Genomic DNA, 27,950 nt, shown 5'->3' with positions numbered 1-27,950 from the left:
TCCATGCTGAGTGGAGGGAAGCATTTAAATGCGGAACAGATTTTTCTGTTTGGTAGATTTGGTTTTTTAATTCACAGTAAATTTAGAGCGCAAAATTCACCGTGTGTAGTTGAGGAAAACTTTTATTCTTGTTGTATTCTTGTTTTTCTGTTTCTCCTGAGCACAGTATGTGGGCTGTGTTAGGATTTAATCCAGTGGAATAAAAAAAACTGATTTGGCTTTTTTATCTTTTTTATTCGTGAGTGAAAGTTTGGGATTCTTGCAGGACGTTTCTCATTTTTTGGAGTTCTTGATGAAATTCGATGATGCGTTTATTGTGCTGTTGAGCTCTGCTATTTTTAGTCGTGTTGATAAAAACTGTCCCCTTGCAGTTTCCTACTTTTCCAAACGTCCATTGTTTGCATCACAAATATGATTGACAGCCCATTGTCACGCTTTGATTGGCTGTCATAACGTCTCACTTGTAAAGAGAAACTAAAATGATGATCAGATTTTTGAGTTTTGACAGGTCGTCATATATTTTCTACCATCTGCGTGTATCTGAGAGGGATATTAGAGAAATTGAAATCTGGTGTTTTGTGTAGATCAGCTGATGAAGTCCACCTTGATCATGTGACAGGATTCACTCACATGTTTATCTTCTGTCGAATTTCACCGCCGAGTCACATCGGTTCTCTCGCATCTTTCCTTCCTTTGTGCCGGTTACCTTTTTGTTTCTGTGGCATAACCACACACACGCACGCGCGCGCACACACACACACACACACACACACACACACACACACACACACACACACCCCTCACCACTTGTGTCCTTTCTTTCTTCAGACCTGCAGAGCTGCCTGATCTGTATTGCCTGTCGGATACCTCGGACTCAGCCTTTCAGCACCGAGTCTTTCATCACGAAGCAGGACCCCACAGGTAACACACACGCACACACACATACACACACACACACACAGACACACACACAACCACAAACACACAGGTATCACGGTCGTCACAGTCTGAAAGTCTATTGAGCTTTTTGACACTTTCATGATGTTGTACGCTTGTCTTGTATTATGTTACATGAATATGATGCATTTATGAAAACTTGTACAGCCAAAAAAAGCCTTTTAGGAAATGTTCCAACTCGAATTTCTAATGAGGGGTCACAGTGTGACCCCTGAATGTGTGGAGGCTACTGCAGATTTTCAAATCTGATCTGTGTGTGTGCGCGCGTGTGTGTGGTCCCCTCCAGGGAAGATCATCTCCATAGAAACGAGTGCTTTGCGAGCGACGGGCCGGCCTGGCTGGGAGGACCTGGTCAGGAAGTGCATCTACGCTTTCTTTCAGCCGCAGGGCAAAGAGCCCTCCCACGCTAAGAAGCTGCTGCATGAGGGTGAGCTACACCATTGATTGTTCAGCTTCACTCCCAGAAATCATTGACAGGCTCCCAATACTGTTGTAATAGAATAACTTGAATACTGAATTTCAGTAACTTTTCAGACTCAGGGGAGGTTTATTCCAATCCCGCGTCACCGTTAGAGTTATTATATGTGTGGATACATCCAGCAGAAAGCACGGGAACGATTGAAAAGGCAAGCAGGAGAAGGTGCATCAGGCTTGGGCTGCAACTATCAATGAATCCATTGATTCATTTCAGAAAATATTTTTAAAAAGTCATCCACAGTTTCCTACAGCCCAAGTTTGCAGCTTGGTACATTCAGTCCAGCTTTTCAAACTGATCAACACACCAAAACACCACGATACTATAGCCTTACTATTATAGAGGAAAGACGAAAGCAGCAGGCCGCGTTGCTTGAAATAATCAAAATATTTTCTCGTCATTTCTTCGTTGATGGACTTTGTTTCAATTGTTTCAGTTCTGCTTCAGTGTAGCTCAGAGAAGTGAAGTGCAGCAGTCGTATTCCGACTTTAAAAACCAGCAGTATCGTCAAACTGTCACCACGTCTTGGTCCACCTTAAAGTCTAAAAGCTGAACTGCCCAGTTGATATTAAAGTTGGTCACATGAGGTAAAAACTTCCTGAGAGATTTGGATCCAGTGAATCCAAACCACGGTTGAGCCGTGTGATGGAGCCGAGGTGAAGCGTTGAAGGATCCTTTCCGACACAATCGTCTGCAAAAACTACCTGTTCCTCTCGAGGGTCAGCTGTTTCAAGTGCAAACCTTTTTCATCCTCGATATAAATTGAATGTATGTAGCTGATAGGATAAAAGGAAGGCAGAGCAGGAGTGGATTATCTCAGCACGACAGTGACTTATCGTGTAGCTACTTCAACATCTTGATGCTGAAGCATCATTTCAGCCTTTCAGTGAGAGCTCTCTAAGCCTCTGTGTGTGTGTGTGTGTGTGTGTGTGTGTGTGTGTGTGTGTGTGTGTGTGGGTGTGTGCGCGCGCATGTGTGTGTGTGTGCGTGCGTGCGTGCGTGCGTGCATGCGTGTGTGTGTGTGTATCCCACAGTGATGACCCACGGCAATGCCATCAGCCCGCTGTACCATTTCACATTAAGTGATGGCACCCCGCTCAGCGCTCAGACCCGCTGCAAGTTCTGCTGCCCCCCCAACCCTGACGTACAGCCCTTCATTATGGGCATTCACACTATTGACAGGTACTGTGCTGGACATGTACACACACTAACGCACAGATTTCCAGGTCCTCAAACGGCACATTATGATCAAACAGTTGTTGTGCAGCACAGCGACACGATAAAATCTCACTTTAACAGAATAACGTTTTGCTTCATGATGCTGCTTCTTCGTAATGTTTTGCACATGGTAACACCATATCCTGGTTCCAGAAGTCTGGATATAACAGAAACCAGTGTACTGGTGCATGTGAACGCCTCCTGAATCCAGGTCATAAATGTCAGCTCAAGTTTTGATTCATTAAGAATCAGATAATAAATGATTTCTGAATGATGATCTGAAACTGAGCTAAATCGCGATGTGTTTCATTTAAACCAGACGCACACTGTGACACACACACCTGATGGACTCCTCAGGTTACATCTTTTCTTTCCCTCCTTTCTCCCAGGGAACACAACACTGCTAGCTCTCAGGAAAACACTAACCCCAGCCTTCCACCCAACCTTGGCAGCCTTGCCCAGACTCCCTCCCGCTCCCCTTCCCTTCCTCCCGGCAGCAACTGGACCCAAGGCTCAGGCCTCGCCACCTCGGGCCTTCACCCCAACAACAGCAACACCTCCTCCCACGGACATAACCCAGCCACACCCGCAGGCTACCTGACGCCCAATCGGACCTGTCCCCAGCAGGTCAACAGCCCCTCTCCTTTGAGCAGCCCACTCACAGCCACCCCTACCTCTTTTATGTCACCCAGGATGCCACGGGCCAGTCCTGGGTTAGGGGGAAGCCCTCGGGTACCGGGGAACCCCTTCTCTCCTTCCACACCGGGCCTCCATTCCCCAGCGGGGGCGCTGAGCAGCGGAGGCAGCCTCAACAGGCAGCAGTCTGGTGACGGTGGTAGCGGTGCCAGCGGCGGGTCGACAGGGTCCTTCTCCCTGTCCTCCCCTGGCCCCCAGAGACAAGCCAGCACACCCACCGGCTCCTCTACTCGGCCTCCGTCTGCAAAACCCCCAGAGGGAGGAGAAGGAGGGGGAGAGGACTCTGTTAAAGCCCCTCTTCCTTCTGCCTCACAGCTGGGTAACCCCAGACCCAATCAGCTCCTGGACAGCAGCGGGACAGGAGCTGAATCTAACAACAGCATCCACTGCACCTCATCACCTCATCCTCCGAACCCTCCTCCCGTCCCCCAGTGCCCCGCCTCCCACAGCACTCTAACAGAGCGGCATAAGATCCTGCACCGGCTGCTCCAGGACAGCAGTCCCAACGACGCCTCCACCGCCACTGACGAAGGAATAAACAAAAACCAAGTTGAGATTAAGAAGGAGCCGCCTTCCAGTCCGGCACTGACCACAGCCGCTCCCAAGTCCAGCTCCAGAGAGCCGCAGGACCATCAGCTGCTCCGTTTTCTCCTGGACACGGACGAGAAGGTGACGTCTCATGTGACCTTTGCATTTCATTGCAGCTTGTGTCTGTTCTTACAGGGTGGAGGTTGTTTCGTATAAATTTCACAAATTCATCAGTGTTTTTTTTTTTATCTTAAAAAAATGGTTGCAATTATTGACTAAATACGTGCATCCCTGCTAAATAATAAGTAACACATCCTCATTATTATCTGCCTTGTCGTCTTGAGTCGTGACGCCATGAAAAATACTCACGGAAAGGTGATTTGTTTCGAAGGACTTGGGGGACCTGCCGCCTCCGTCTGCCCTCAGCTTGCAGACGGTTCGGGTCAAAGTGGAGAAGAGAGCCAGCGTGGAGGGAGTGGTCTGCACGGGGACTGCCGTCGCAGCAGGAGGCGCATCCAAACCTGCAGGAGTCTCCAGCAGCTCCGCTTGCATCAGTCCCAAATCGAGCCCCGTCGGAGAGAACCGCAGAGACAGCCGCAGGGACAGCCGGGACTCCACGGTACGTTTGTGGTCAAATGTGGTGATCTAATAACACAAACTAGTCTAAAGATCTGACCCTCAAACTATTATCATGGTAGAACTTTAGCAAACTAAACCAGAAGTGACATGAAGTGTTTGTAAAGTCCCTCTCAGTACATAACTGTCTCATAATTCTTATAAAGAAAATTTAAAGGTAAATTTAATTATTTCACCAGATTAATCCTGTTCTTAGTACTGTGTGGGTGGTCCAGACTGTGTTTGATTGACATCTCCTGGACTCTTCTGTTAGCATCATGTTCAACCACCTGAGCAGAGAAATAACAATCAAAATAGTTGAAGGGCCTTTAAAAGATCATCATATATTAAAACTTAAATATCTTAAATTTCTATATAATCTGCCTCAAAAATGAAGTTTGTGTGGTTTTAAAAGCCTCGTCAGTGGTTGGACTGGCCTGATAGAGCAGAAAGACTGTTAACCAGGAGCTAAAACCTCATTCAAACCAACTTAACAGGCAGTTGACCCGTGACAGCAGCCTCATATTAATCAACCTGCAGTGTATTTGTGGTAAACCCGACCCGACCGGCTTAGACGACGCCAGCCTCTGGTCCCGTCAGACAGTCTTCACGCCCGAATCATAACTGTAGTGACGTAGCGGCTGAAATGTGCGTCGTCATGCATGAACGCTGCTTCAGACACCGTGAGAAACGCAGCTTCATAATGAAGCGCAGCTACTTTCCTCCTGAGCTTTGCTCCTGCGTTGGCAGTATCCCGACAGCCGTTGTAAATCACGTTGAATGTTTATTTTCTTGGACTTTGTCTCCACTGTAGGCTCAGCTACCAGCTGCAGCCTTTGAAGCTCGCTGGCCTTTGACCTTTTGTCTCTCCCCATCTCTCTGTCACTGATCCTCCGCCGCCCGTTATGCTTTAATTCTTTACTCTTTCACGCCGTTACACCACTCATTTCTCCCCATCGTCCTCTTCTCTGTCCGCTTTCATTTATTTCTGCTTTACTCTGTTTCCTGCCCTCAGATGTCAGGTGGCCCTGTTGACATGGACCCTCTCACCCCGCTGCTACCGAGCCTGAGAGGCCCAAGTGGGGCCAAGCAGGGCGGTGAGGATTCAGCAACCCCTGGAGGAGGCCCCCAACTCCAGTCTCCAGCCCCCCAGCCCCCATCTCAGCTCCAGTCCCCCATGCCTCAGCTCCAGTCCCCCCTTTCTCAGTCCCTTCCTCAGTTGCAGTCGCAGTCACCCCAGCTCCACTCCCCTTCCCCTCAGCTCAAGCTGCAGTCACCCACTCAGCTCCAGCCCGGCGAGGCCAACACTCCCCGCAACGTAAATGTGAAGAGAGAGCCTCCTGGCACTCCTAACAGAGGTACAGTTTCAGCTCAGCGGGGAGGGGGAGATAATATACTGCAGATGGACTCTGTGGTTTTGAAGTAGCAATATTTAATTCAAACTGCTCAGTGTGTGCTAGAAAAAAAGATTTTTCTATTCGACATTTTCAGGCCAAGAAATGACAGAATCGTCTTTTTCTCTGAATTTTGCGTGTGTGTTTCATTTGATTAAAAATTCCTCTTTTTATTCTAGTATTATTATTATTATTATTGTCAATAGTGGTGCTTGTATCCAGTGTAGAAGTATGATATTGGCCTCACTGTGTTAGTCTGAGTGCCCCCCAGTGGCTACTAGGAGGAATTGCAGCACCAGCAGACCTCACATGGAAACACATCAGTTTACTTTTGGGTACCACAGCAGAGCAGTTCAGTATTTAAACATCTATAATGGTCTGAAAGTGTGAGAACATACATCGGTTTTGCTCTTTTGTGCAATATTACAGATTTTTTACTACTTACATAAACCTTACTTCTCAAATTTTGACTGTTTTTACTGTTGCAATGATTCAAAAACACTGCATTTTATTATCCACATCTTGCTCAAGTGCAATTCAAAATGTTCCATTGTGACACTGAACCAAATATATACAATGTACATTTGGTTTTATTCTGTATCCTTTTTTATTGTCTATTTGTTCTGTTTCTACATCTTTTTTCTATTCTTTCTGTCTGCAACACCTGAATTTTCCCGAGATGGGATCAATTCCTCATTTTCTGTGTGCTTGTGTTTGTTTTCCAGGGCTCAGTGATGGCGGTCCGCCGTCTGGCTGCAGCCTCCAGAGTCAGTCATCCTTTGATTTCTGCAGCCCCCCCACTCCAAGCCAGACGCAGGCCCAGGGACAGGGACAGGGAGACCCCTTCCAGACCCCCAAAGACAACAGCCCCTTTCCAGAGGCAGAAGTTATCAACCCATTCAGTTCGAGCACTGGTACACGAGACACCATGATGCAGTCTTTGAACATGAACCAGAAATGTTCCTGAGAAGTATCTCATGACAACTGTGGGAACCTGTTTGTTCGTAACTTGATGCTAACTCTTCAGTCGCAGTAAAGCTTTGTTGAACTGACCTCCATAAGTTGAACGTTTCAGTACTCCTGCATTAATGACCCAAACCCGACATCACTGCTGGGTGTGGTCACACTGTATTCTGTTACACATAGAAGCCCACAAGTGATAAGCGTTGCAGAAGAGAGCAGCACAATGCTGCGTCATCGCTGCAAGGTGAACATTTGGCATCAGAAGCAGGATTTTAAGCTGATGCTAAGTTACTGTCCAAACGTTGGAAGGCGCTACGTGCTGCTCATGAATCTTATTAAGTCCAGATTCAGCATTAACAGACTTTTTTTAAAATTGGGTGTTAATTGTGGATTTTCTTCTTTTAAAACTGTTCAAATCTGTGTCAGGCCTAACTAAGATGGATGTGGGAGACTCCCAGTTCCAGCCTCTGGCGCTGTCTGACACCTTGTCTTTTGATGGTCTTGGAAACCCTTTACAGGCTCCCTTGGCGTCACCACAAGAGTAAGAATCAATAACCGATCTGCTGTCATTAAACTATGATATTCTGTTCTGAAGTCTTGGGAGAAAATAGCTAAAAGAAAAGCTGATGTAACACTAACGTGATGAAGTGGACCTGTGCCGTGACACGCTGTGTGTCTCTGTTTGAGCAGGCAGTGTGTCCCCTGCACGCTGGATGAAGTGCTGGGCCCGCCGACCACACCTGAAGGCCGAAACGATGAGAAAGCTCTGTTAGAGCAGCTCGTCTCCTTCCTCAGTGGAACTGATGAGAGCGAGCTGGCGGAGCTGGATAAGGCTCTGGGTATAGACAAACTGGTGCAGGTGAGTGTGTCGCCTCTGCGGGCCTCTGCGGGCCTCTGCGGGCCTCTGCGGGCCTCTGCGGGCCTCTGCAGGCCTCTGCTTTGACTGTTTGTGCCTCTAAGCTGGACTGCTTTCAAGTTAAAACAGGAAGTGGTTCTATTTTGCAAGTAATCCCCAACTTTCCTCCAGTTCTGCCGTCCTCCAGCATCATTTTAGCTTCAGAATATATGAACCTGTTAAAGGTCTGTCCCTGGCTGTCGGCTTCATTTTGTTCCTTGTAACAAAGAGTGATGTGAAGGAGGGAGAAATTCAAATATCAGATTCTGAATGTAGGTTTTTTTTCTTGTTTTCTTATGACGTGACTCTTTGTTTTATGGTAAAGAAGCAAATCATTTAATATCTCGTCATCCTGTTTCTGCCTGCCTCTCCCCAGGGTGGCTGTTTTGAAACTTTGCCCCAGAACTTCCCAACCCAGCAACCCACTGCCAGCCCAGTGTCCATGGACCCTAAACTCCCCAACTACCCTTCCCAATTTACACCAGCTTCACAAGCTCAGTTTCCTCCAGAGCTGGCCACGGTGGGGCCACAGGGTCTGGGCTTTGGAGCCCCACGAGGGGCTTTCCCCGGCGGGACGGCGGGCTTGGGCCTGAGGCCGGGCATGACGCGACCACAGGGGATGGGCGCTCAGCTCAGGCTGCCACCCAACCAGCTGCGCCTGCAGCTGCAGCAGAGGCTGCAGGGCCCGCAGCAGGTGAGGACGCTGGAGGCTTGTCTGTGTTTCGTGATGATGGTTTTACCGAACGCCTTCAGGATGCGGCTTTGGCCCAGTGTTTAATGTGTGCAGTCACAGCTGAGCACTGAGGAATATGTTCAGAAGCCTCATTAGGCGTTATGTAGTCACAGGATTCAAAGGCTGCTAACACAACAACGACACACAGCCCATAAACATGAAAGAGAAGAACACCTTTGAGTTATTTCACACGCTCTGAGCTCTCTGTGCTTTCATGTGCTGTCCACACTTTACTCCTGACCGGGAAAGGCTGAGAGCTGTAATGACAAGCACAAAGTATTGACTCGTGGTTTTTCTGTTCTATATCATAATGAATCGTCTGGTTTTATTTTGGGAAACATTGATTTAAATGCTCATGAATTAACTTTCCACCTCCCTCATCCTGATATTCGACTCATCTCTGTCGCTCCACTCGATATTTTTTTTATTTTTCTTATTAAATCCTGCCCTCCCTTCACTCTGCTGTCACCCTCTCGTCCTCCAACAGCTGTCTAACCTCTGCTCGTGTCCTTTGCCGCTGTCTCTGTCCCTCTGCCTCAGCTCCAGAACAGGATGGCGGGCATGAATCCATTTCCTGGAGGAGCCCAGCATGTGAACCTCGGGATTCGTCAGGGGGTTCAGCAACCTCAGACGCCCTCACAAGTGAGTCACAGCGGCAGCGAGTGATGCTCAGTTCGCCCTGACCACCCGCTGCTGGTTCTCAACAGAGACGACCAAACTGATTTGTTCACATAGATTCATGAACGATTACAGCTGCTGTAATCAATATTTTTGTATTCACAATGGATCACAACACAACGATGATAATGACCCAGAGATAATTATCTGCTCTCTCAGCATCTTTCAGCTTGTTCTGAATCTTTCAGATGCTTTTTGATTTTACACCCTTTAATTTTGATATTTTTGTTCGTTCTCATCGCGGTCGGCCACTGAGCAATCAGCTGGTGAACATCCCAGAGAGCCAGATATTCCCCTCAGGAGTTGGTGGAGACCAAAACCGAGCTCAGAGCTTGAATGTTGGACTTAAAATGAACTTTTTAATCAACTTTTTTGCGAACAGCTGACGGCTTGCCAAATAGATCTGAAAGCTGAAAACACGTCAATGTGTTTTCAGGTTGCTCTGCTGCCCCAAGTGGCCAAAATCAATTAATGCAGGCTCACTGAGTAGCTCATTGTGAAGGCAGCAACTGGAACTATTACAATGAGTTAATGTAGATTTTTGATGTAATGTGCTTTTTTGAATTATTGGTTGATTTCACATTCATGTATTGTGTGCTGTACTTATTGCTCTGTGAATCTGTGACACTAACTTAACTGTACCAGACTACCACACTGTGTTATATTGCTTTCTTCTTACATTTTTTACTCTTCATCTTTATCTGTTACTGAACTCTCAGAAGTCTAAATGTCTTTCAGAAACCTGCAGAGACACCGAACCACTGACCTCGTGAGTACTTCCTCTGTAACGAGCTCTTTTACATCGTATCTCCCAGCAGCCTCCGCTCAACGCCCAGATGCTGGCGCAGCGTCAGAGGGAACTGTACAGCATCCAGCACCGCCAGCGCCAGCTTTTCCAGCAGAAGGTCATGCTCATGAGACAGAACATGGCAGGCGCTCCGACTGGAGCCGTGGGGTCCATCGGAACTGCCAGGGTCCCAAAAGGCCCCCCAACAACGCCTCAACAGCAGCAGCAGCAGCAGCAGTTCAGCTTCCCACCAGGGTACAACCCAATGACGGGAAAATCCCCTACCTCACCGAGTCACTTCAGCCCCATCACTGGAGGCCCTCTGGACAACAAACTGTCCGTCAGAGTTCCCCTGAACAACCAGACGCTGATGGGCGGCGTGCAGGGCCAGTTCAGCAGCAGTGTCAGCTCCTCTTTGCAGCAGGGCCTGTTTCAGCAGTTTGGAGGGTCTGGTGAGTTCAATGAAGCTCAGTCCTCCACGGTTTCCCGCTGAAAGAGACGAGTAAACCACTACATTTCCTTATAAAATCAAAATGTTTGTTTTAATACTGTTTATTTTAGATAATTATACTTCAGTATTCCACACTGACAGTTGTGTCGCCGTGTAAAGCACAAATAAAACAGGGTGGGATCATTTGCAAACCCTTTCTGACATCTTTTCACTGTTCCTCTTTCAAAGCTATAGTCCAGCAAGACCCGTCTTTCCCTCCTGAGATGAGCCCGACCAGCCCGTTGTTGTCACCTCAGAACTCCACCTCCCAGAGTCCTCTGCTTCAGCAAGCCCCTCCCCCTGGCTACCAGTCACCAGAAATGAAGAGCTGGCCGCAGACAGGCATGGGCAGCAACAGGTCAGGAAGCGTGCAACGTGCCGCTGGGTGAAAAACACTCGTTATCCCACCATGAATGAGTTTATTACACCTGCGTGTTTAAATGTGTCTCCTCTGATTCCCTCTGTGTGCTGCAGCCTGTTCAGTCAGCCAGGACAGGGTGCAGGGCAGGCCTTTGGCCAGCAGGGGGTTTACAACAACATGAGCATCACCGTCTCCATGGCCGGAGGCTCCGGGGGTGTCGGCTCTTTACCTCCGATGGGGCAGCCGGTTGGCATGAGCAACAGCAACCTCAGCAGCGTGGGCCCAGTGTGCAGCGACCAGCAGGTTAGTGACTGTGAACCTGTTCTGCCCCTCCTGCAGCCTGGCTTTGTCCAGACAGTCTAGTCGTATAGACATTGGCCTCTACCTCTATGGAAACAGCTCAGTCAGGAGTAGATGCTATTTGTTCAGTAGTAATAATGCCATAAATAATTAAAAAAAAAAAAGAAAAATGCAATTTGCATTTCTTGGATTATTTATTTTACCAGCCTTGGGAACAGACTGGGGGCTCCACAGCTCTACACATTGAAATATTTGTTCTGTACAAACGACTGTTGGTCTCAGCACAGTCATTCCAGGTGTTCAGCAGTTGTGCAGACGAGTGCAGAAGTTTACAGGATCTGGTTTGTGCAGAAGTTTATTTTGTGATGTGTTTGGAAGCGTTTGTCAGAAATGTGAGACTCTGATGATCATGTCTGTTTTTTCTGTGACGGATGGAGTAATGTGGTTTGGTGTGGTTGTCGTCGGTGCAGGTGCAGCAGGTTCAGGTGTTCGCGGACGTCCAGTGCACCGTGAACCTGGTCGGCAGCGACTCCTACCTGAACCAGGGCTCCATCGGAGCTCCGGCCTCCCAGAAGGGCCCCGGACCGCAGGGCTCCCAGAACAACCAGGCCCAGCAGAAGAGCCTCCTCCAGCAGCTGCTCACCGAGTGACACCCCCACTCCGTCGGCTCTCCTGCTCCCTCTACTTCTCACTTCTACGCCTCCTCCTCGGAGGTCGGTGCACCAGACCCATTGCTGTCTCTGTCTCACCTTTTGGATGGAAGGATGGATGTTCGGACCGCCGCGGCGTTGTAGGCTCGGAGGGGTTTGGCTGTAGGTGGAGTCCTGCAGCCGAACCACTTCTGAGTGGGGGCGGGAGGGGGGGGGGGATTCGGGGCTGGTTGTTTTACCGCCCAGTACTTCAAGAAAAGACTCAAGTCAGAAGGAGCAGCAGTGTATTTAAACCTGCCTGTCTAATCTGTCTGACAACCTGTCTGTCTGCCTCAGCCTATTAAAGGCAGTGTTGTCTTGCTGCTCATTCCTCGGTGACCTACTTCCTGCTTCCTGACCCAAGAAAACAACTGCGACATCATTGTAGATTTGCCAAGTTGTCGTCACTGTCAAATCAGGGCCGGCCTCCTTTTGGTTTAGTTTTGGACGGTTTTCTGTCGGGCTGTCGCGGCGGCGGCGGCGGCAGCAGCAGTGCATCTTGGGAGCTCGAGTTGCGGCATACAGCTGGGCTCGGCGTTTCGGCGTGGGAGGATCCCACACAGCGGCACCTCTGGCTTCTCTGTCTGTTTGTGTTCGTTCTCCTCTACCTGTCTCTCAGCGATGTGGGAATGTTAAGGTTTCAGACCTCTGAGGCATTGTGGGATAGAAGCTCAGTATCAGCTGGTTCTGTGACTGTCTCTCTCTATCAGCTACAGTGCCTGGTGGAAGTTTGAGTTTTTCCCAAGCTCTGCTTCTTCTTCTTCTTCTTCTTCTTCTTCTTCTTCGACATATTATTCTAAAATGTCTTCTTCTTTTTTTTTGGGTTGAGATGTTTTGTTTTGTTTAAAATCTTCTGCTCTCACCGTCATCATCATCATCATCATCATCATCTTCATGATCATCAGAACAAGCTTTGACAACAGCCGGAATGGATGGATGGATTGATGGATTGATGGATGGATGGATGGATGGATGGATGGATGGATGGATGGATGGGTGGGAGACAGACGGGATGCTGCTCAGTTTGAAACTTACGTGTCTTTCTCCCCTGGGAGGAGGTTTTATTTTTATTTTTATTTTTTCAAAGTATAAAAAGAGACTGTTATGATTATTTAACTGTCTGTCCGTCACATTTTACCCCTCACCTCAGCAGCTGTGAATACAGAGCCCGGTCGGGCTCTCTCTCTCTCTCTCTCTCTCTGTGTATCTTCATGCTATCTCTCGGCCTATCAGTGTTGTTTGCCATGTGCACCGTGCAGGCGGGTAGTATTGTACAGTACAGAAGGACAAAGACTTGGGGATGAGCTTCATCTTCTCTTGTAACTGCTTTCCTTTAAGAGAAAAAAAAAGTGTAAGTAATGATTACTCAGAACAGCAAAACTATGTATAATGTGATTCGATCCAGGTTTGTTTTGTTTTTTTTAGTTTCCTTTTTTTTATTTTTTAATTCTAATACCTGTCGGCTCGTGTTTTTGAGATTACCTTTGGCATCATGATATTGTAATACCGCTACATGTCGCAGTGGAGGAGGAAGTTATTCCATCTTCTGAAATGTGAAAAGAAATTTGAAGCAGTCGATTTGAGAACGCAGCGCGAGCTCGCTCCCTTCGGCATCACGTCCGGCGCTACGGGGGGCCACGAAAAAAAAAACAAACAAGGGTTTGATCGCTTTGCTTTCTCTTGTGGTAACCAGGGAGCTCGTTAGCCATCTTCTCTCGCTTTCTCCTCTTTTTTTACTCTCATGTATGTACAATACTTTCAAGAGAACTTTTCAGACAGTACATGTGTTTGTAACCATTGTATAAAGAGAGCGTAATAATACCCGAAACGGCGTCCTCTGCTGCGGCTGCGTGACCTCTGCTGATGCTAACGGTACCGAGCCGCGTCCACGTCGCAGCAGACGACGCGCGTTTCGGTTGTTGTTCCTATATAATGACATTTAAATAGAGGCTTTAGTCATAGAAGTTCCTAACAAAGATGTGATGGATGATTAATTTAAAGCTGTCATGAATCCGAACAGGACGGGTTGAGTCTCGCCTCCTGCCGCCATGTTTCATCAGTGTTTTTGTTCTGTTTCGTGGATTCAGCCCTCTTCCTGCTCCACCTCTGGTTCCCTGATGAAGACTTCACTCCACTGGCTACACACACACACACACACACACACACATTCAGTTTTCTGTTGACTACTGTTGCTCAGTCAGACACTGTCTCTCTCAGCGATGACAAAACAAATCCACTTTCTTTCTCACACACACAAAAGTTTTGCTACTTACAGCTCGCACCTCACCGGGAATTTAGAGAAAGGAAAACCTCGAGATGTTCTTCACGTGTAAAAACACTCATCCTGCTATCAGGCATGACGGAGCTTCGCTTCGGGCTCGGTCTGACGCGCCTGAGCCTCCAGGTGTGGGATGCTGGAAGCGCCGCAGGAATGATCATCAGGTCTGAACTGTGTCAGATCTGCTCTGCAGCTCACAGTCAGACGTTCCTGTGTTGTTTCTCTTTTTCTATCTTCCTCCTGTCTGGACACGTGGAGACAGTCGTGGAGTCTGTGGAGAGGGTTTTGCGGATGTTAGGAAGCGCTCATCCCCCCCGTCGGCGAGTCCCACCCGACTCCTCGCTGGCTTTAGGTCAGCGACACACAGCCCGCCGCGCCGTCAGTGGATCGGGGCTTTCCTGTGTACTGTTTTTACTTCACCGTATGCAATGTTACCAGATGTAGAGGGATAGTATGCAAGGTCAACATTCCACCCACCACCTCCTCCACTGTTGAGTGATGTGAGAACCACTTTGTGCACAGCTGCAGGTCCGTGCACTGTGTCCAATCAGAGGCCCGGGAACCGTCGCCATCTTTCCTCCTCGCGTCAGTCCTGAAGGCGGGAAACTCAAAGCAGATGATTTACAGACTTTTTCCTGTTGCTCTCTGTGTGTTTATTTATTAGAAAAGCGTGTTGATTCATCATCAGTCGGCTTCTGAGCATCTTTTTATTACCTCATTCTTTTATCGGACAGCTGTCTGTCTGATGGTCTTTCCTCTCTGCCGCGTTTTCACACTGTGAGCTGCAGCTTCTTCGATTGGCCGACGGCAGCGAAGTCCTCTGCAACCTTCTGGCCACGTTACGTAAATCTGCTTCTACCGAACACTTCCTCGAAGCAAAACGATCGCAGTTTCCCCGTTTCCAGTCCGCGACGGCGTCGTCACGCTCGCAGTTCAAAACCAAAAGATCTAAAACAGAAAAGCAGCTGACGGTCACAGCAGAGGAGCTGAAAGCGGGCAGGGATGCGACCGAGTCTCGTGGCCGACGTCGGCCGCATCCCATTCGTTTCCCTCGACCTCCACCTCGTTAAATGTGGCGGTGTCTCAGATTAAAACTTCCCCTCTACCTCCAAACTGAGACCCTCCATCACTCAAAGCTATGAACAGTTCAGGGCAGTCATGAAGTAAACTGGACTCAGTTCAGCTTTAGAACAAGATCAGCGTTTGTCCTCCGCCTCAGATCGTCGTCTCTTAGACTCGGTTTTCATTCCGCATTGGGTCTCGAGTTATTTTAACCCTCGCAGCCTCCGACGGTTCGGAGGGAGAGAACTGGGAGGAAGCCATCGATTAATATGTCTGTCTGAGACTCAGTCAGAGAGCGACGGAGCTCGGCGGTCGCCGGCGAGCTTCTCGAGTGTCCGCCATGTTGCCAGACTTCCTGTTCGCGTGCTCACAGTGTGAAGGCGGCGGTCGGACTCTCCCGCGCCTCTGTCGGCTCCGTGTAAAAAAACTCCAGAAGCTGCACAAAGTGGAAGAATGTATTTTTATGGAAGGATTCTGCCGGTGTCGGCCTTCGCTGGTTTATCTGCTCTGATGATTTCACACATGCAGCGTCGCCCCCCCCCCCCCCCCCCCCCCCCTCACTTTCCTGCATGGAATAGGCATTCCTACGGAAAAGGTTTCCTCGACAACCCCGTTAGCTGCAGAAACTCTCAGCTTCTCCTGCGATGTTAAAACAGAAACATGCCAAATACAACCAATGCATATGTGACCTTTGTGTTATGCAAACAGCCATTCAGTGGAAACAGTCCCTCCTTCCTCACTACATTAACAGGTACAAGGTTCTTTTGTAACATTGGTTTCAACATGTTAACATAATGTATATAACAGAGAAATGTGAATATGTATTTGTTCAGAATCAACAAAAAAGTAGTGCTCCGAGTTTGTGGTAAAAAAAAAAACTACTCGCCTCCGTCATGTTTTTATTTCATGTTTTGATTTTCTACTTTTTTATTTTTCTGATGACGTATGTGTGTATATGACTATCAGTGAGTGCGTACGTATGTGTGTAAGTGATTAATACTGTATATCTGGTGTTCTCTAAGATGGAAAAGTGGAAGATGTCCTGGTTTGATTCTTTTCTTCTTTTACTCTTTAGACCCTGCACAGTACCTGTGGGTGTTTCAGATGACTATGCCAGAGAATGGTTTTTAGCGACTGCTGAATGTGATTTTACTGAGAGAGAAGCAGTGTGGACTGGCTTTTTGTACGGGTTAATTTAAAAAAAAAAAGGCCATATTATTTAATTTTCTCTGTTGTCAAAAGTTTAAGCAGATCTGGGAGAGTGGAGCCTTGGTGTTGTGGAGAAGCATTGCCTGCTCGTTGTGTGTATTCGTGGGCTTTTTCTTTTCATTTCTAATTGTCTGACTGATGTAGCCTTTTTGCATTTGTCAATAGTAAATGACCAAAGCTTCAAGATGTTTGATGGATATCATATGCAAACCTCATCGTCACTGGACAGGACACGATGTAGCGGCCCGTCCCTCCGCGTGGATCTCTCTCTCCGTCATCGCGCGCTCGTCTCCTCCTCCTCGCTCGTTGCTTTCTCGACACTCTCTGTCCTTTAAAGTCGGCCTCTCGGCAACGCTCGGCGAGGCGTCCCGAAGCTCGGTCGGTCGAGGGACGTCTCCGCTTTGCCAGTGAGGCCTTTTGTGCCTGAAGTGCTGTCACTCGTTTACAGGAAGAAAGAAAACATTGCAACCGATAGCTATGCACCTTACTGAAACAAGCATTTCCTCACGTTGACCTGGGCATGTAGAACTAACACTGGAGCAACACTAAATCATTCAAGTCACAGACGAGTTATTTCTAGTTCCTTCACAAAAAGCCCCCGCCATTGGGAGTGTCCCTCTCAGTGAATTCAGCTGATATCTGATGACCTTTCTCAGCTTTTAAACTCATTCTTGGGGGGAAAAAAACCCTTTTTTTTCCATTAACTGAATACTTTATACCAAACTTGAGGTGCCTCGTGTATATACTTTCTGCAGTAAAGACTGCTCCTTTGCTGTTTAACAATGATAACCTTGTTAACCAGGGTTTTTTTTAAACCTTTTTTCACCTTTATAAAAAAGAAGTTTACTGTATTTTAAATGACTTTTTTACACACAGAAGATTAATCAGATTATTCCAGGAATTTGCAAATACAATCTAATTTTGCACTTTATATCGGATTTACTTGGAGTGAAAAGGCCATCAGAAACTGTCTCAATCAGATCAGTATTTGGAGATAGAAGAAGTTCCCTGAATGTACCAAGAAACCGTTAGTTCGACTAGTTTAATTTGAGACTAATGACTCGCTCAGGTTCTCCGTGAAGAACTTGGCTGTAGTGGATACCCACGATCCGAACCGTGACTAAAAATTCTCCTCACTTTTTCTTCTTTGTATCGTAGATCTTCGTCTCTGCCTCTCTGTCGACGCCGACCGATCCTCAGTATAAAACTATGCTCTTCTTCTTCAGGTGATGTCCCTACCTGCTCTCTGCGCTGTCAGCTGACACCAGGCGTACTGTTAGAAAACCTCCTCTCAGAACATTCCTGCTCACGCTCAACTCTTCGCTCCGCCGCCACCGCCGCCGCTCGGCTCTCGCTTTCCCGCCACGTGTTTTTCCCTCAAACAAGGCGGACGCTCGCTTCCTGTCAGCAGGAGTCAGAAGTCTGGCGGCGTGAGACTTGACCTCCGCTGTCCAGCAACAATTGTGCACTGACACGAATGACGACACGCTAACCGTGTTGCTCGTCTTCTCCGTTTTTGCTCGTCTCGTCACGCTCGCGCTGCCTGACGTCGAACGCTTTGTGGTGTGCTGAACCCGGGATCGGGCCAATGCCCGGTGTGGGATCCCTAACCCTAACGTCTGGGAAATTCATAGCAACACAAGAGATTAAGATGAACGGACTCGGTTTAGATCGCTTTCGTCTTATTTTCTCAAGCGCAGTCTGAAATACGAAGCGTCCTCGCTCTGGTCCAAAGCGGTTTGGTGTTAACTCCTCACTCCCACTCATTCCTGCTGCAGGTGTTCAAAACGAATCTCCACTCTGCCAGAAAGCGACTCTCAGCTGTCATGTTAGTGCCGCCGTGTCGGGACTGAGGTCGGATGCGGTTCAGAGACTTTAAAAGAAGGCTTCTTATTAAATCACCACTTCGTGTTGTTTCGGGGGCGGTAATGCTTTCTCTGGAGAATTTGAGATAGATGACCAAGGTTCCACTTTCTCCCTTGTACAAATTAATATAAATAAATATATATATAAATATATATTATACATTTTACTCATTTTTGTCCAGTTTTGTATATTACACTCATGTAAAGTTTGTTTTTAAAGAGGCATCGGAGCAGCTATTACAAGACAATATGAGTGACAATGTTCATCTGGGAGAATTTTATGCATGTTATATTTTCTCTTTTTCTCTCTCTCTGTCTCTTTTAATACCCCCAGCCCCCCCTGTTCAGGTGTGTAACGTGATTATAAAGAAATCTACCTTTTCTTTGGAATGTTGTAGACAATCAGTCTCAGGCCGGGTCCAGTCCCTGCAGGGAGTGAGAGCCCTGCAGGCTGATAGACAAACAAAACTCATTTTGTTTGACAATTAAAAACTCTCTTTATTTGCATCTACTGGAAGTCTAAATTTGGAGGTTTGTTCATTCATATGTTCGTGGCTGCTCAAGTTTACACACACACACTTCTCTACTACACTCAAAAAAACACAAACACCTCGTGCATTTGATCCCTCTGCTTTTTTTTCCAAGGTGAGGATGCCAACCTTGAGGAAATGATGCTTTGACTAACAAATCTATAACATCTATGAATGTGGGAATGCAACACATTGCAATAAAAGCACCATTTGAAATGCAGCCTGTCGCGCCTCTTTTATTACCCTGAAATTATAGAAGGGAAGTTTTTTTTTTTGTTGAGGTCAACAAGTTTGCAGATGATGCTGTTGTTTATGTTGGACTTTCTACGATCAGTCCAGTCCAAGACGCGAGTCTCTGCATCATGTGAAGCACCAAATGTTAGTCCAGATCCTGATCCAAACAGTTAGTCTTGACCTGAAGCATCAGTTTTTTAATTACTACAAAGTTTTGGATTAAAATACAGAATAAATGGATTAAATCTCGCCTGATTTTTAACAGGAAAGTAATCTCCCCAACAATCTTAGATATGCATAACAGAGAACACTGGTTCCCCAACCTGTGGTTCCTAGCCCCCGCTGGTGGTCACCTAAGCTTGATGGGGGGGGGGGGGGGGGGAGTCACGAGGCGTTCTTTAGAAAAGATCAAGTAGGCCTATTTCTCAGCATTTCATTCATTTCTGCAGAGAAAGGATTTTTGAAGTTTAGATTATTATTTAAGATTTAAACTTAAACAGGATAAGAGCACGGTCAAGACCTGAACACAGACTATCTTTTCTGAGCCTCCCCTCCGTTAAACAGCCTCAATGCTGCTGAAACAACCAAAGAGCTGATGGAACAAAGCCCGGACGTCAGAGAAGAAACACTGAACTTCTCTCTCCATGTTTGCTCTGTGGAACAAACTGATGATATAAGATGTACCACGACTGTTTCCAGCCTGCAGCTAACAGCTCCTCCTAATGTCTGTCTCTTTAGCACAGGTTTACACCGTCGCCTAGCAATCACAAGGTTGTGCGTTCGGAGCCTTTCCGTGTGGAGTTTTTATGTCTTCCAATGCTGCCGTGGTTTTTCCTCCACCATCAAAAACATGTACTGCCATAGGTGACCAAGACATGACCTGAAGCTGGAGCTGCCCCCTGCTGGTTAAAATGCACAGAAGAAATTTCACTATGTTACACTGAGTATGATTATATGTGGCAATGAAGGAATCATTGATCGGCCAACACAGTTCAGGCGTTGTAACCTCACATGTCGGGGGTCTTTATTGGGGTTGGTGTTGTTTTTGTAGGAAAATCCTGCATATTTTTCCTTTAAAGTATCAAAAAGTGGCCTTTATTTGCCTTCGTGTCGCATTGCATGTCAGGGTCTCCTAGTCCCTGGAGGGTCCGTCAGGTGTAGCAGGTAAAGAGGCAGCAGTATGTTTGATAAAGGCATGTTAAGAATTCTGTTGTGTTTGGACACAAAGCTGAAAATATTAATACATTTATTTTGCTTCAGATGTACAGTATATCAGTTCAGTTAGAGATATGAGTCACAGTCAAAATATGAAACAACACTGTTTTATAACTCAAACAGAATCAAATGTGTTTGATAACTGGAAACATCCAGATACAACAGTCCTTAAACACGGTAAAAGACGAGAAGCTTGGGATGATCAGACTGTTGATCACAACATCCAAGCTTGACATTAACTCAGCGATTCTGAGGTCAAAGTTAAATGTAATCTATATTTAACCTGCATGTCACCAGAATATAACTTTACAAAGATAAAAGTACACACAACACAAAATATTTCAGACTCATCACTTACCATGAAGTATTATTGTTCCAGCGTGTATTATGATTTGTGGCATTATTTTTGATTGACCATTTAAAACATCCTCATCACATTTCTTTATTTTATCTAGTTCAGTGTGGCGCCAGTCTCAGACACCGGATCTGCAGCTTCGTGGTCGGACCAGGTTCAGCCTCTACACCAGCGCCTGGCTGATGATTTTGCTCTTGTCTGTTTCAGCGGCTTCCCTGTGGCTGAGCTGGAGGGCCTCCTCGCAGGGCGCTGTGGGATTCTTGCGTTCGTGAAACTCCACGATGGGGTAGGTGATGACGGTCAGCAGCAGGACGGCCAGCAGGATGTACAGTTTGTACTCCAGGCACAAGAAGGTGCTGTAGGCGAAGGCGATGACGAAACCCAGCGACTCCCACATACGGTAGTTAGCAAATGCTGCCTCTTTGTCCCGGGGGAAGAGGACGCCATAAAGAGCTGTGGGATGGGGAGGAGCACAGAGTGGCGTTTACGACCTCCAGCAGCATTAATCATTTGTGTGATATGTGATTATTTAATGATCTGATAAGAAGCAGCGATTTGGTCCAATAAACACAGGAAAGTCTAAAGGCCCCACGAGGCTGCAGCTCATCCTGCAGCACTGAAGTGCAGATAAACAAAATACTCATAAAGCTAAAATGTCCTGACGGTGGCGCTAGAGGGAAGCTTATCAAGTGGCCAAAATGGAAAGGTTCATCCTCTGGGCAATGAATGTGCTCTGAGAACTTTTGTGAAAATTTGAAGTTTTGCAAAACACAGGATTTGTTCTCTGGGGAACATGAATATCTGGGACAACAATGAAAACCCAGGTCTTAAAGGTCCAGTGTGGAGGATTTACGGGGACCTGTTCCTGAAATGGAATATAATATTCATAGTTGTGTTTTCATTAGTTTATAATGACCTGATGATACGAATGTTTGTGTTTCTGTTTACTTTGGATTGATGTTGTACTGGTGCTCAGCTGGCTGCAATCTACAACCTCACCACCAGATGTCACTAAATCCTTCACATTGGACCTTTAAGTCCAGTGCAGAGGGATCAATTTCAATGGATGTGGAACAGGACAAAATGTCAAATCAATTAGCTTTTTTCATAGATTTCTTCCATCATGTGGGGTTGTTGGCTCAGTTCTTGTGGAGGTAGTTCACTCCAGGGATCAGTCAGTCAGGGCTGGACTGAAATATCCCAACAATTATTGGATGAATTGCTCTGATTTGTATTTGATTTTTTTTACACTTATTCATGGATCCAGCAGTTCAATCACTTTCAGTTATCTGGAGGAAACAGCTCAACATCTACTGGACGAATCACACAAAAGAAACATGCAGACATGGTTTCCAGATTAAGACTGGATCCCCTGACTTCTCCTGTAGAGCAGGTTCACGTTGTTTGGTTCAGAAACATCTTTAGCTATTGGACAGACTGCCACGAAATTTGGTTCACACGTCCCTCTCAGAATGGACTCTAACAACAGACTCTTCATCTAGCGTCATCATCAGGTCAAATATCTGCAAACTAATGACATCAGCCTCAGCAAATGTCAGCATCCTGCAAAACTAAGACAGCGACCTTGGTCAACATTACCCTGTGAGCATGATTGCATCGTGATGTTAGCATATTAGAGCCTCACAGAGCCGCTGGTGTGGCTGCAGACTTTAGTTCTTGTTTCAAAATGATTAAGAATCTTCCTCTGGGAACCAGAGGAACAGAGGGAACAGGGGAACAGATATCAGCAGCTGATCTGTGGAACGTCTCCACTGATGAAGCACAGTGTGGGTTATCACCAGGACGATGGACAAACACAAACCACTGTCACACACATGACTGTCAGGATTTACATCAGCCATTTCTTTGAGAAAATAAAGGAGTCTGGACTTTCTTACCATTAGCCTGAGTTTGCCAGATCGCGTCAGCCATACCCCACAGAGCAGGAACCACAAAGAAGACCGCCAGCTGGTCAGGACGAGGCCTCCAGAACAACAGAGCAATGATACAGCAAAAGTTGGCCAGTGCAGCTGAAAAAAGGACAGATATGCATTTATTATTTGCATGTTGTGTCTCCACTTACTGTATAATTATACTTGTAAAAGCTTCCTCTACGGCTCAGTAACCAATCATGTGTGAGGAAGACGACACGTGAACAACTGTATCCTGTATCTGTGCGACCACGAGCAAGGTTTTACCCAGAAAGAAGAGTGCAGCTCTCCCAGTGTGCCGAGCGAGTCTCCCAAAGAGGAAGGAGAAAACAGCATTACATGCCCCAAAACACATCATGACGAAGCCGACAAGATGGATCCCCAGTGCACACGTCACGTAGTTCTGCAGAGACACACAACGCGGATTTACATCGCAAAGTCATCACGTGTTGAATGTCGGTGCACATGTGAATAAATACCTCCTATCGCATAGAAATCCACTCAGAGAGCCAGTCAGAGAAGGAGCGGATCATGTTGGACCTGAAGACCCAGACTAACCTTCAACAGGTGGACACAAACACCTGCTGCTGCCCCCTAGTGGTTAAAAATCTTACACAGCTGCAAAGGAAAAATCCCCTGAATGTCAAACACTGTTTGAAGGGCTCAAAGGTGTTTTTAAATGTCTGTGATGTTCTTGACTTTCATGTCTCCTTTCAGTTTCATGGAACAGGAGAAAGATCAAATGTCTGTAAAAGCTGGTGAGAACACACCTGAAGCACAGAACACTTCTCTCAGGTCTATTTCAGAAGCTGCAAACACTCAAATTTCGCAATATCCAAAGATGTGGATAAATGACACAGTCATCTGTTTACACTCGGCCTGCCGCCAATATAATGCCTCGCGTTATCATTCTTCATCTTGATTGGTTGGCATACTTCAAGTGGGCGGGTCTTACTGAATAAGCTCCGGTCAGAATTCAGACACCAACGAGGGGAAGAGGAGGAAGAAACATCGTGACTCTCTGAGTTGGAGTTGGAGTTAGAATTAGAGAATCAGGTGTCACATAAACACATACAGACAAGAGCACGGCTACTAATTGACGTCTGAAGATGGCGTCACCTTGGTGAACTCCCCGGAGAGGAAGCTCTGTTCGAAGCCGCTGTACACGGTGAGGGGGATGAGGGTCACCAGCCTCCAGTCCTTCAGCAGTCTGAACGTGGCCAGGAAGGTGTGGCAGAACGGCTCCCGGTTCCCGCGGAACTGGCTGGTCCGCTCCCAGTCGATGTTGTCCAGGAACACCGCCACGATGAGGATGGCTAACAGCCCGACACCTGCAGCACAGACAACAGTGAGTGTTCCCACAGTCTGCAGCCTGGAGGCCTGCAGGGCAAGAACTGAACACATTTCAGTGCTTCAGTTTTCTAATCACACATTTAAAGTACATCCAACATGTTCAGGCTCGTTATTTTTGTTTTTTAATGAGGGGGAACTCTACGAGAGACCCCAGAGCACCAACAATTCCTTTTAAACTGAGGCTGTGATCATTCTGAAAAACTGAACAATTAAATTAAACTTAAGTCATGAGTCTTGCTTTTGACCTAAACTCACCTGAAAACAGCACAAAGTCAATATATTTACTGTTTGAGCTCATCAGCTTCATTGGTTTTTGTAAATATCTGCTGATTCTGGATCTGATGCAGCAACACGTTTAAAACACGTTGTGACAGGAGCAACTAAAGACTGGGAAAGATGTGGAACGCTCCAAAAACACCTGTTTGGAACATTCCACAGGTAAACAGGTTGATTGGTAACAGGTGGTCGCATCATGATTGTCTTTTAGTCTCTTTGCCCTCCATCTGGCTTGTCTCTAAAATCCTACGCTCTCATTCGGCCTTTCAGACCGGGTCGTTACCGATGTAGCAGCCGACGAGCGTCCAGACGAGCTTCTCCGCAGGTCTGCTGACGGTGCCGTTGCTGCTGATGTTGAGGCCGCAGTCCGCTGCTCCGCAGGCCTGCAGCTGCTCCTCGGAGATGTCAGCTGTCAGGAAAGAAGCACTCAGATTGATGAAATAACATCAGTCTAAAGATACTCCATTACAAGCAGGAAGTTCAAGAAGCAGAAGTATCATCAGCAAAATGTACTCAAAGCATCTTCAGGTCTGGCTCTTATTTGCTTTTATTATGTGTGTTTTTTTACTGTAAAGCATTTTCTAACTGTATAAATAAAGTTATTGTTTGAAAAGTACTCATGCAGAACATTATTCTACTGTGTTTTTATGACTAATAAGAGCATCATGTTATGTCTCGTCAAGTCTGTTAATGTGTTTTGTTCACGAGCGTCATGTCTTGTCTTACACTTCCTGTTTTATTGTGAAACCTAACTCTCCTCTCATTTCAGGCCCTTGACTTCCCGGTGTGTTTCCCGCCTGTCTGATTGTCTACCCCGCCCTGATTGTCTCCACCTGTTCATTGTTACCTCGTGTATATATAGTCCGCGTCTCCCTTTGTCCTGTGCCAGATTGTCTCGTGCCATGTCTTGTACTGCCTTGCTGTCTAGCTTTCATGATCCTTGTCTCCTGATTACCTTGTAAGTCTCGTTTGAAGTATAGAGTTATATCTTTTGTTTGATACTTTGCCTTAGTGTTTAGTTTTGCCTTGAGCCTTTTGTTTGTTATTTTTCTCATAGTCCGGATTATTATATTATCCACCATTTACATCCTTAGCGCTTTTTGTTGTACTTTGATTATCTTGCCTTATTTAGTTGTATTACATCCTGAGCGATTTCTGTTAATAAATTATTCTTATTTTGAAAATCTCGCTGCTGTGTGGATCTGCGTTCTTGAGTCCAGAAACCTCGTGCCTCCGGGCCTGTCACATCAGTAGTATAGTACTCTGTATCATCATGAGTCATAAAGCATCAAATACATGTAGTTGAGTAAAAAGTGCAATATCTCCCTCTGAAATGTTGAGGAGTAGAAGTACACAGTAGTACAAAATAGAAATACCACAAGTGATGCACAAATATGTCAAAATTCTCCTGAAGTACTCATGTAAATGTACTTCTCTTTGACGTGACTGTCAGTCGATTAGACTGAGTTCAGATTCTGGTTCAGAGTTCGTATTAAGGTTTTTAGATTCATCACTTGGCTGTTCCGCCACTAACATTTCCTGCGGCTGTTCCAGTGTCCCCCCTACCGATGTTGGCGTCCTGTCCGAAGATGAGCGACGACATGAGGTTCCCCCACACCCCCGCCGACTGAAACATGAAGAAGAAGACGCCGAAGTATTGATTGATGACGTCGGAGCCCTTCTTGCCCTCGCCGGCAGCCTGCAGGTTTCCAGAGATGGTCAGGTAGGTGCATTTAGCCGACCACAGAGGAGAGCCCCCCAGACCCAGGACCACTGAGGTGGGGATCAGGGTGTACCTGTGTGACACAGCGGAGGGGGTGACACAGGTGGACAAACACTGCTTATAGAGATTTAGGTGAATTAACTCATCAACATGATCATCAGAGTCTGTAACAGATCTAAGAGCCACCTGCTGATTTCACTGATCGACGTGATTGATTACCATCCGGGGTAGAGGTTTCCAAACGAGTAGGAGACGTAGCAGACCATCCCAGCAACAATGGTCCACTTACAGCCCAGATTTTTGATCATGAGGGGAGGCAGGAACATGGAGGAGATGATGATGGAGGCGTAGATGATGCTCAGAGACGCCACCCCCATCCCCTGCTCCGCATTCAGACTGCTCTGCTCACACGGGGGGACAAGACTCCATCAGCGTCCACCGTCTCAGGGTGGAGCGATCGGTGTCAAACATGCACTCGTCAAAGTGATCAATACTGAACAGTGAAGCAAGTCTGACTCTGAGGATGCATCAGAAACACTTCGATCACTGACGGCTGCTGCTTTCTGTGCTGTTCAGAGTTTCAGTGTTTGAGAGATGGAGTTCATATTTATAGAGCAGCTGATCAAACATGTGTCTGGAAAATACTGATGATGTTCAGATAATTGATTAATGAATTCAGTCTGTCGTTCTATTGTCATACTTTAGTTTGTTGACTTCAGGTTTTAATGAAAAGTCTGTTAAAAACTGCTGACAAAATTAAATAAAGATAACTTTATTTATGGTGCACTTTTTAGAAAGTAGCTACAAAGTGCTTCACAAAAGAGAAAAAGGATGATCAGGATTAAATTAAAGACCAAAATTAAAGCAGCCGAAGCACTAAAAGAAAAAAAATGATTCTCAAAAAACATTTATTTTATGATTTATTTAACCATTTAACCAACAAAGATGTAAAGAGGTCATCAAACAGCTGATTGCCTTTAATTATCAAATCAAATACAGTCTAAGGCAACCAATCAAATGTCAGTGGATGGAATCAATAAGTGAATTTAAACGGGGCATAAAAGCCATTTTTCAACTTAAATAGTTTTCCCTCCAAATATGGACCCAGGAATAAATCCCTTAATTAAGTTAATTCCTTCTTTTTAAAGATAAGGTGTTTTTCATGAACAATTGATCAATAAATAAATAATAATTGCTCAAATATAATCAAATTATGGGGAGGAAACCCATTACTTCTCATTTAAAGAGTCCATTAAAAGGCTTCATAACAAAACAAACCCTTGAACAAAAGCCATGAATGACACATAAATGATGCACAAATGCCATAAAAAAATCCCATAATTAGGCGTCCCTCCATGAATCAGCTGATGAATAAATCCCTTAAATCCTCCGTGATGCTACATTTTCATATTTTTAATGCACAATGAATCTACATGATGGATAATAATCTGCTCCACCCACCTGTAAATTCTGCAGGCCCCCATACGCCGTGAACAGAAACAGGAACCCGACTGACACCACCAGCACATTCTTAAAGTTACGGCTGATCATGGCTGCACCTCAGAACAGAAGAAGACCTCCGCCGAGCCTCCACCTGGAAAATAAAGGCTGCTGACTGAGAAACCCTCACACTGGAAACTGAACAAAGTCCAGCCGTCTCACACACACACACACACACACACAACATCTCTTATCACTGGGCCTCTGAACCGCCTCCCCCCTGTTACATTATTAGCTCGTATATCAGCTCTCTTTCACTCATTGCATGTGGTTTGTTCACAGTCAGTCCTTCATGCCTCTTCCTCCTCGTCCGTTATCAGGTCTCACATGAATCGTCACATGAGTTCAGGAGCACAGAGCAAAGGTTTTCTGCGTGTTGTCTGTGGTAGGAAGGCCTCGTCCTTGTTGTTCGAAGCTGCCTGTTGGTCTGTTATCTCAGCTGTCCTCCAGATGAAACACGACGGCTTCACGCTGAGGTGACGGGTCGTGTTGACGGCTTATTAAAACCCAGACCGGGTCGATAACACGGCCTAAGTTCATTGTGTCGGTGCTGAATGTTTCCTCTGAGCAGGACGACTTTGAAACATCAGTGATGTTTAACTATTGAACAACTATTAAACAATTAATGCCTGACCCAAGA

The 27,950-nt window shown here is 46.3% G+C and overlaps 2 protein-coding genes across 4 annotated transcripts in view; one reads left to right on the top strand and one right to left on the bottom strand.

Moving 5' to 3' along the window:
- Positions 1 to 11,915, top strand: part of ncoa1 (nuclear receptor coactivator 1) — a 55,417-nt gene extending 43,502 nt beyond the window's left edge. For 2 of the 3 annotated variants that reach the window (XM_041959028.1, XM_041959026.1), the window contains exons 9-23: positions 829 to 921; positions 1,244 to 1,384; positions 2,467 to 2,614; positions 3,040 to 4,015; positions 4,266 to 4,493; positions 5,505 to 5,847; positions 6,609 to 6,797; positions 7,273 to 7,387; positions 7,537 to 7,705; positions 8,118 to 8,435; positions 9,015 to 9,116; positions 9,968 to 10,391; positions 10,619 to 10,787; positions 10,904 to 11,093; positions 11,561 to 11,915. In XM_041959028.1, the coding sequence (XP_041814962.1) occupies positions 829 to 921; positions 1,244 to 1,384; positions 2,467 to 2,614; positions 3,040 to 4,015; positions 4,266 to 4,493; positions 5,505 to 5,847; positions 6,609 to 6,797; positions 7,273 to 7,387; positions 7,537 to 7,705; positions 8,118 to 8,435; positions 9,015 to 9,116; positions 9,968 to 10,391; positions 10,619 to 10,787; positions 10,904 to 11,093; positions 11,561 to 11,740 (3,785 nt within the window). In that variant the 3' untranslated portion in view covers positions 11,741 to 11,915. The remainder of the gene's footprint in view (positions 1 to 828; positions 922 to 1,243; positions 1,385 to 2,466; positions 2,615 to 3,039; positions 4,016 to 4,265; positions 4,494 to 5,504; positions 5,848 to 6,608; positions 6,798 to 7,272; positions 7,388 to 7,536; positions 7,706 to 8,117; positions 8,436 to 9,014; positions 9,117 to 9,967; positions 10,392 to 10,618; positions 10,788 to 10,903; positions 11,094 to 11,560) is intronic. The other variant, XM_041959029.1, reaches the window with a different exon arrangement.
- Positions 11,916 to 20,690: 8,775 nt separating this feature from the next.
- unc93a (unc-93 homolog A) lies at positions 20,691 to 27,361 on the bottom strand. Its single transcript, XM_041959413.1, has 8 exons — positions 27,272 to 27,361; positions 26,030 to 26,211; positions 25,654 to 25,883; positions 24,371 to 24,496; positions 23,578 to 23,789; positions 22,726 to 22,861; positions 22,426 to 22,557; positions 20,691 to 20,980 (listed from the first exon to the last, which is right to left on the bottom strand). The coding sequence occupies exons 1-8, from the start codon at positions 27,359 to 27,361 to the stop codon at positions 20,691 to 20,693; spliced, it is 1,398 nt and encodes a 465-aa protein (XP_041815347.1).
- Between the last annotated feature and the right edge of the window lie 589 nt (positions 27,362 to 27,950).

Source organism: Chelmon rostratus, chromosome 18, assembly GCF_017976325.1.
Source record: "Chelmon rostratus isolate fCheRos1 chromosome 18, fCheRos1.pri, whole genome shotgun sequence".
Taxonomy (NCBI): Eukaryota; Metazoa; Chordata; class Actinopteri; order Chaetodontiformes; family Chaetodontidae; genus Chelmon; species Chelmon rostratus.
Note: the sequence above shows the minus strand (reverse complement) of the source record. Positions and strands in the feature narration are given on the sequence as shown.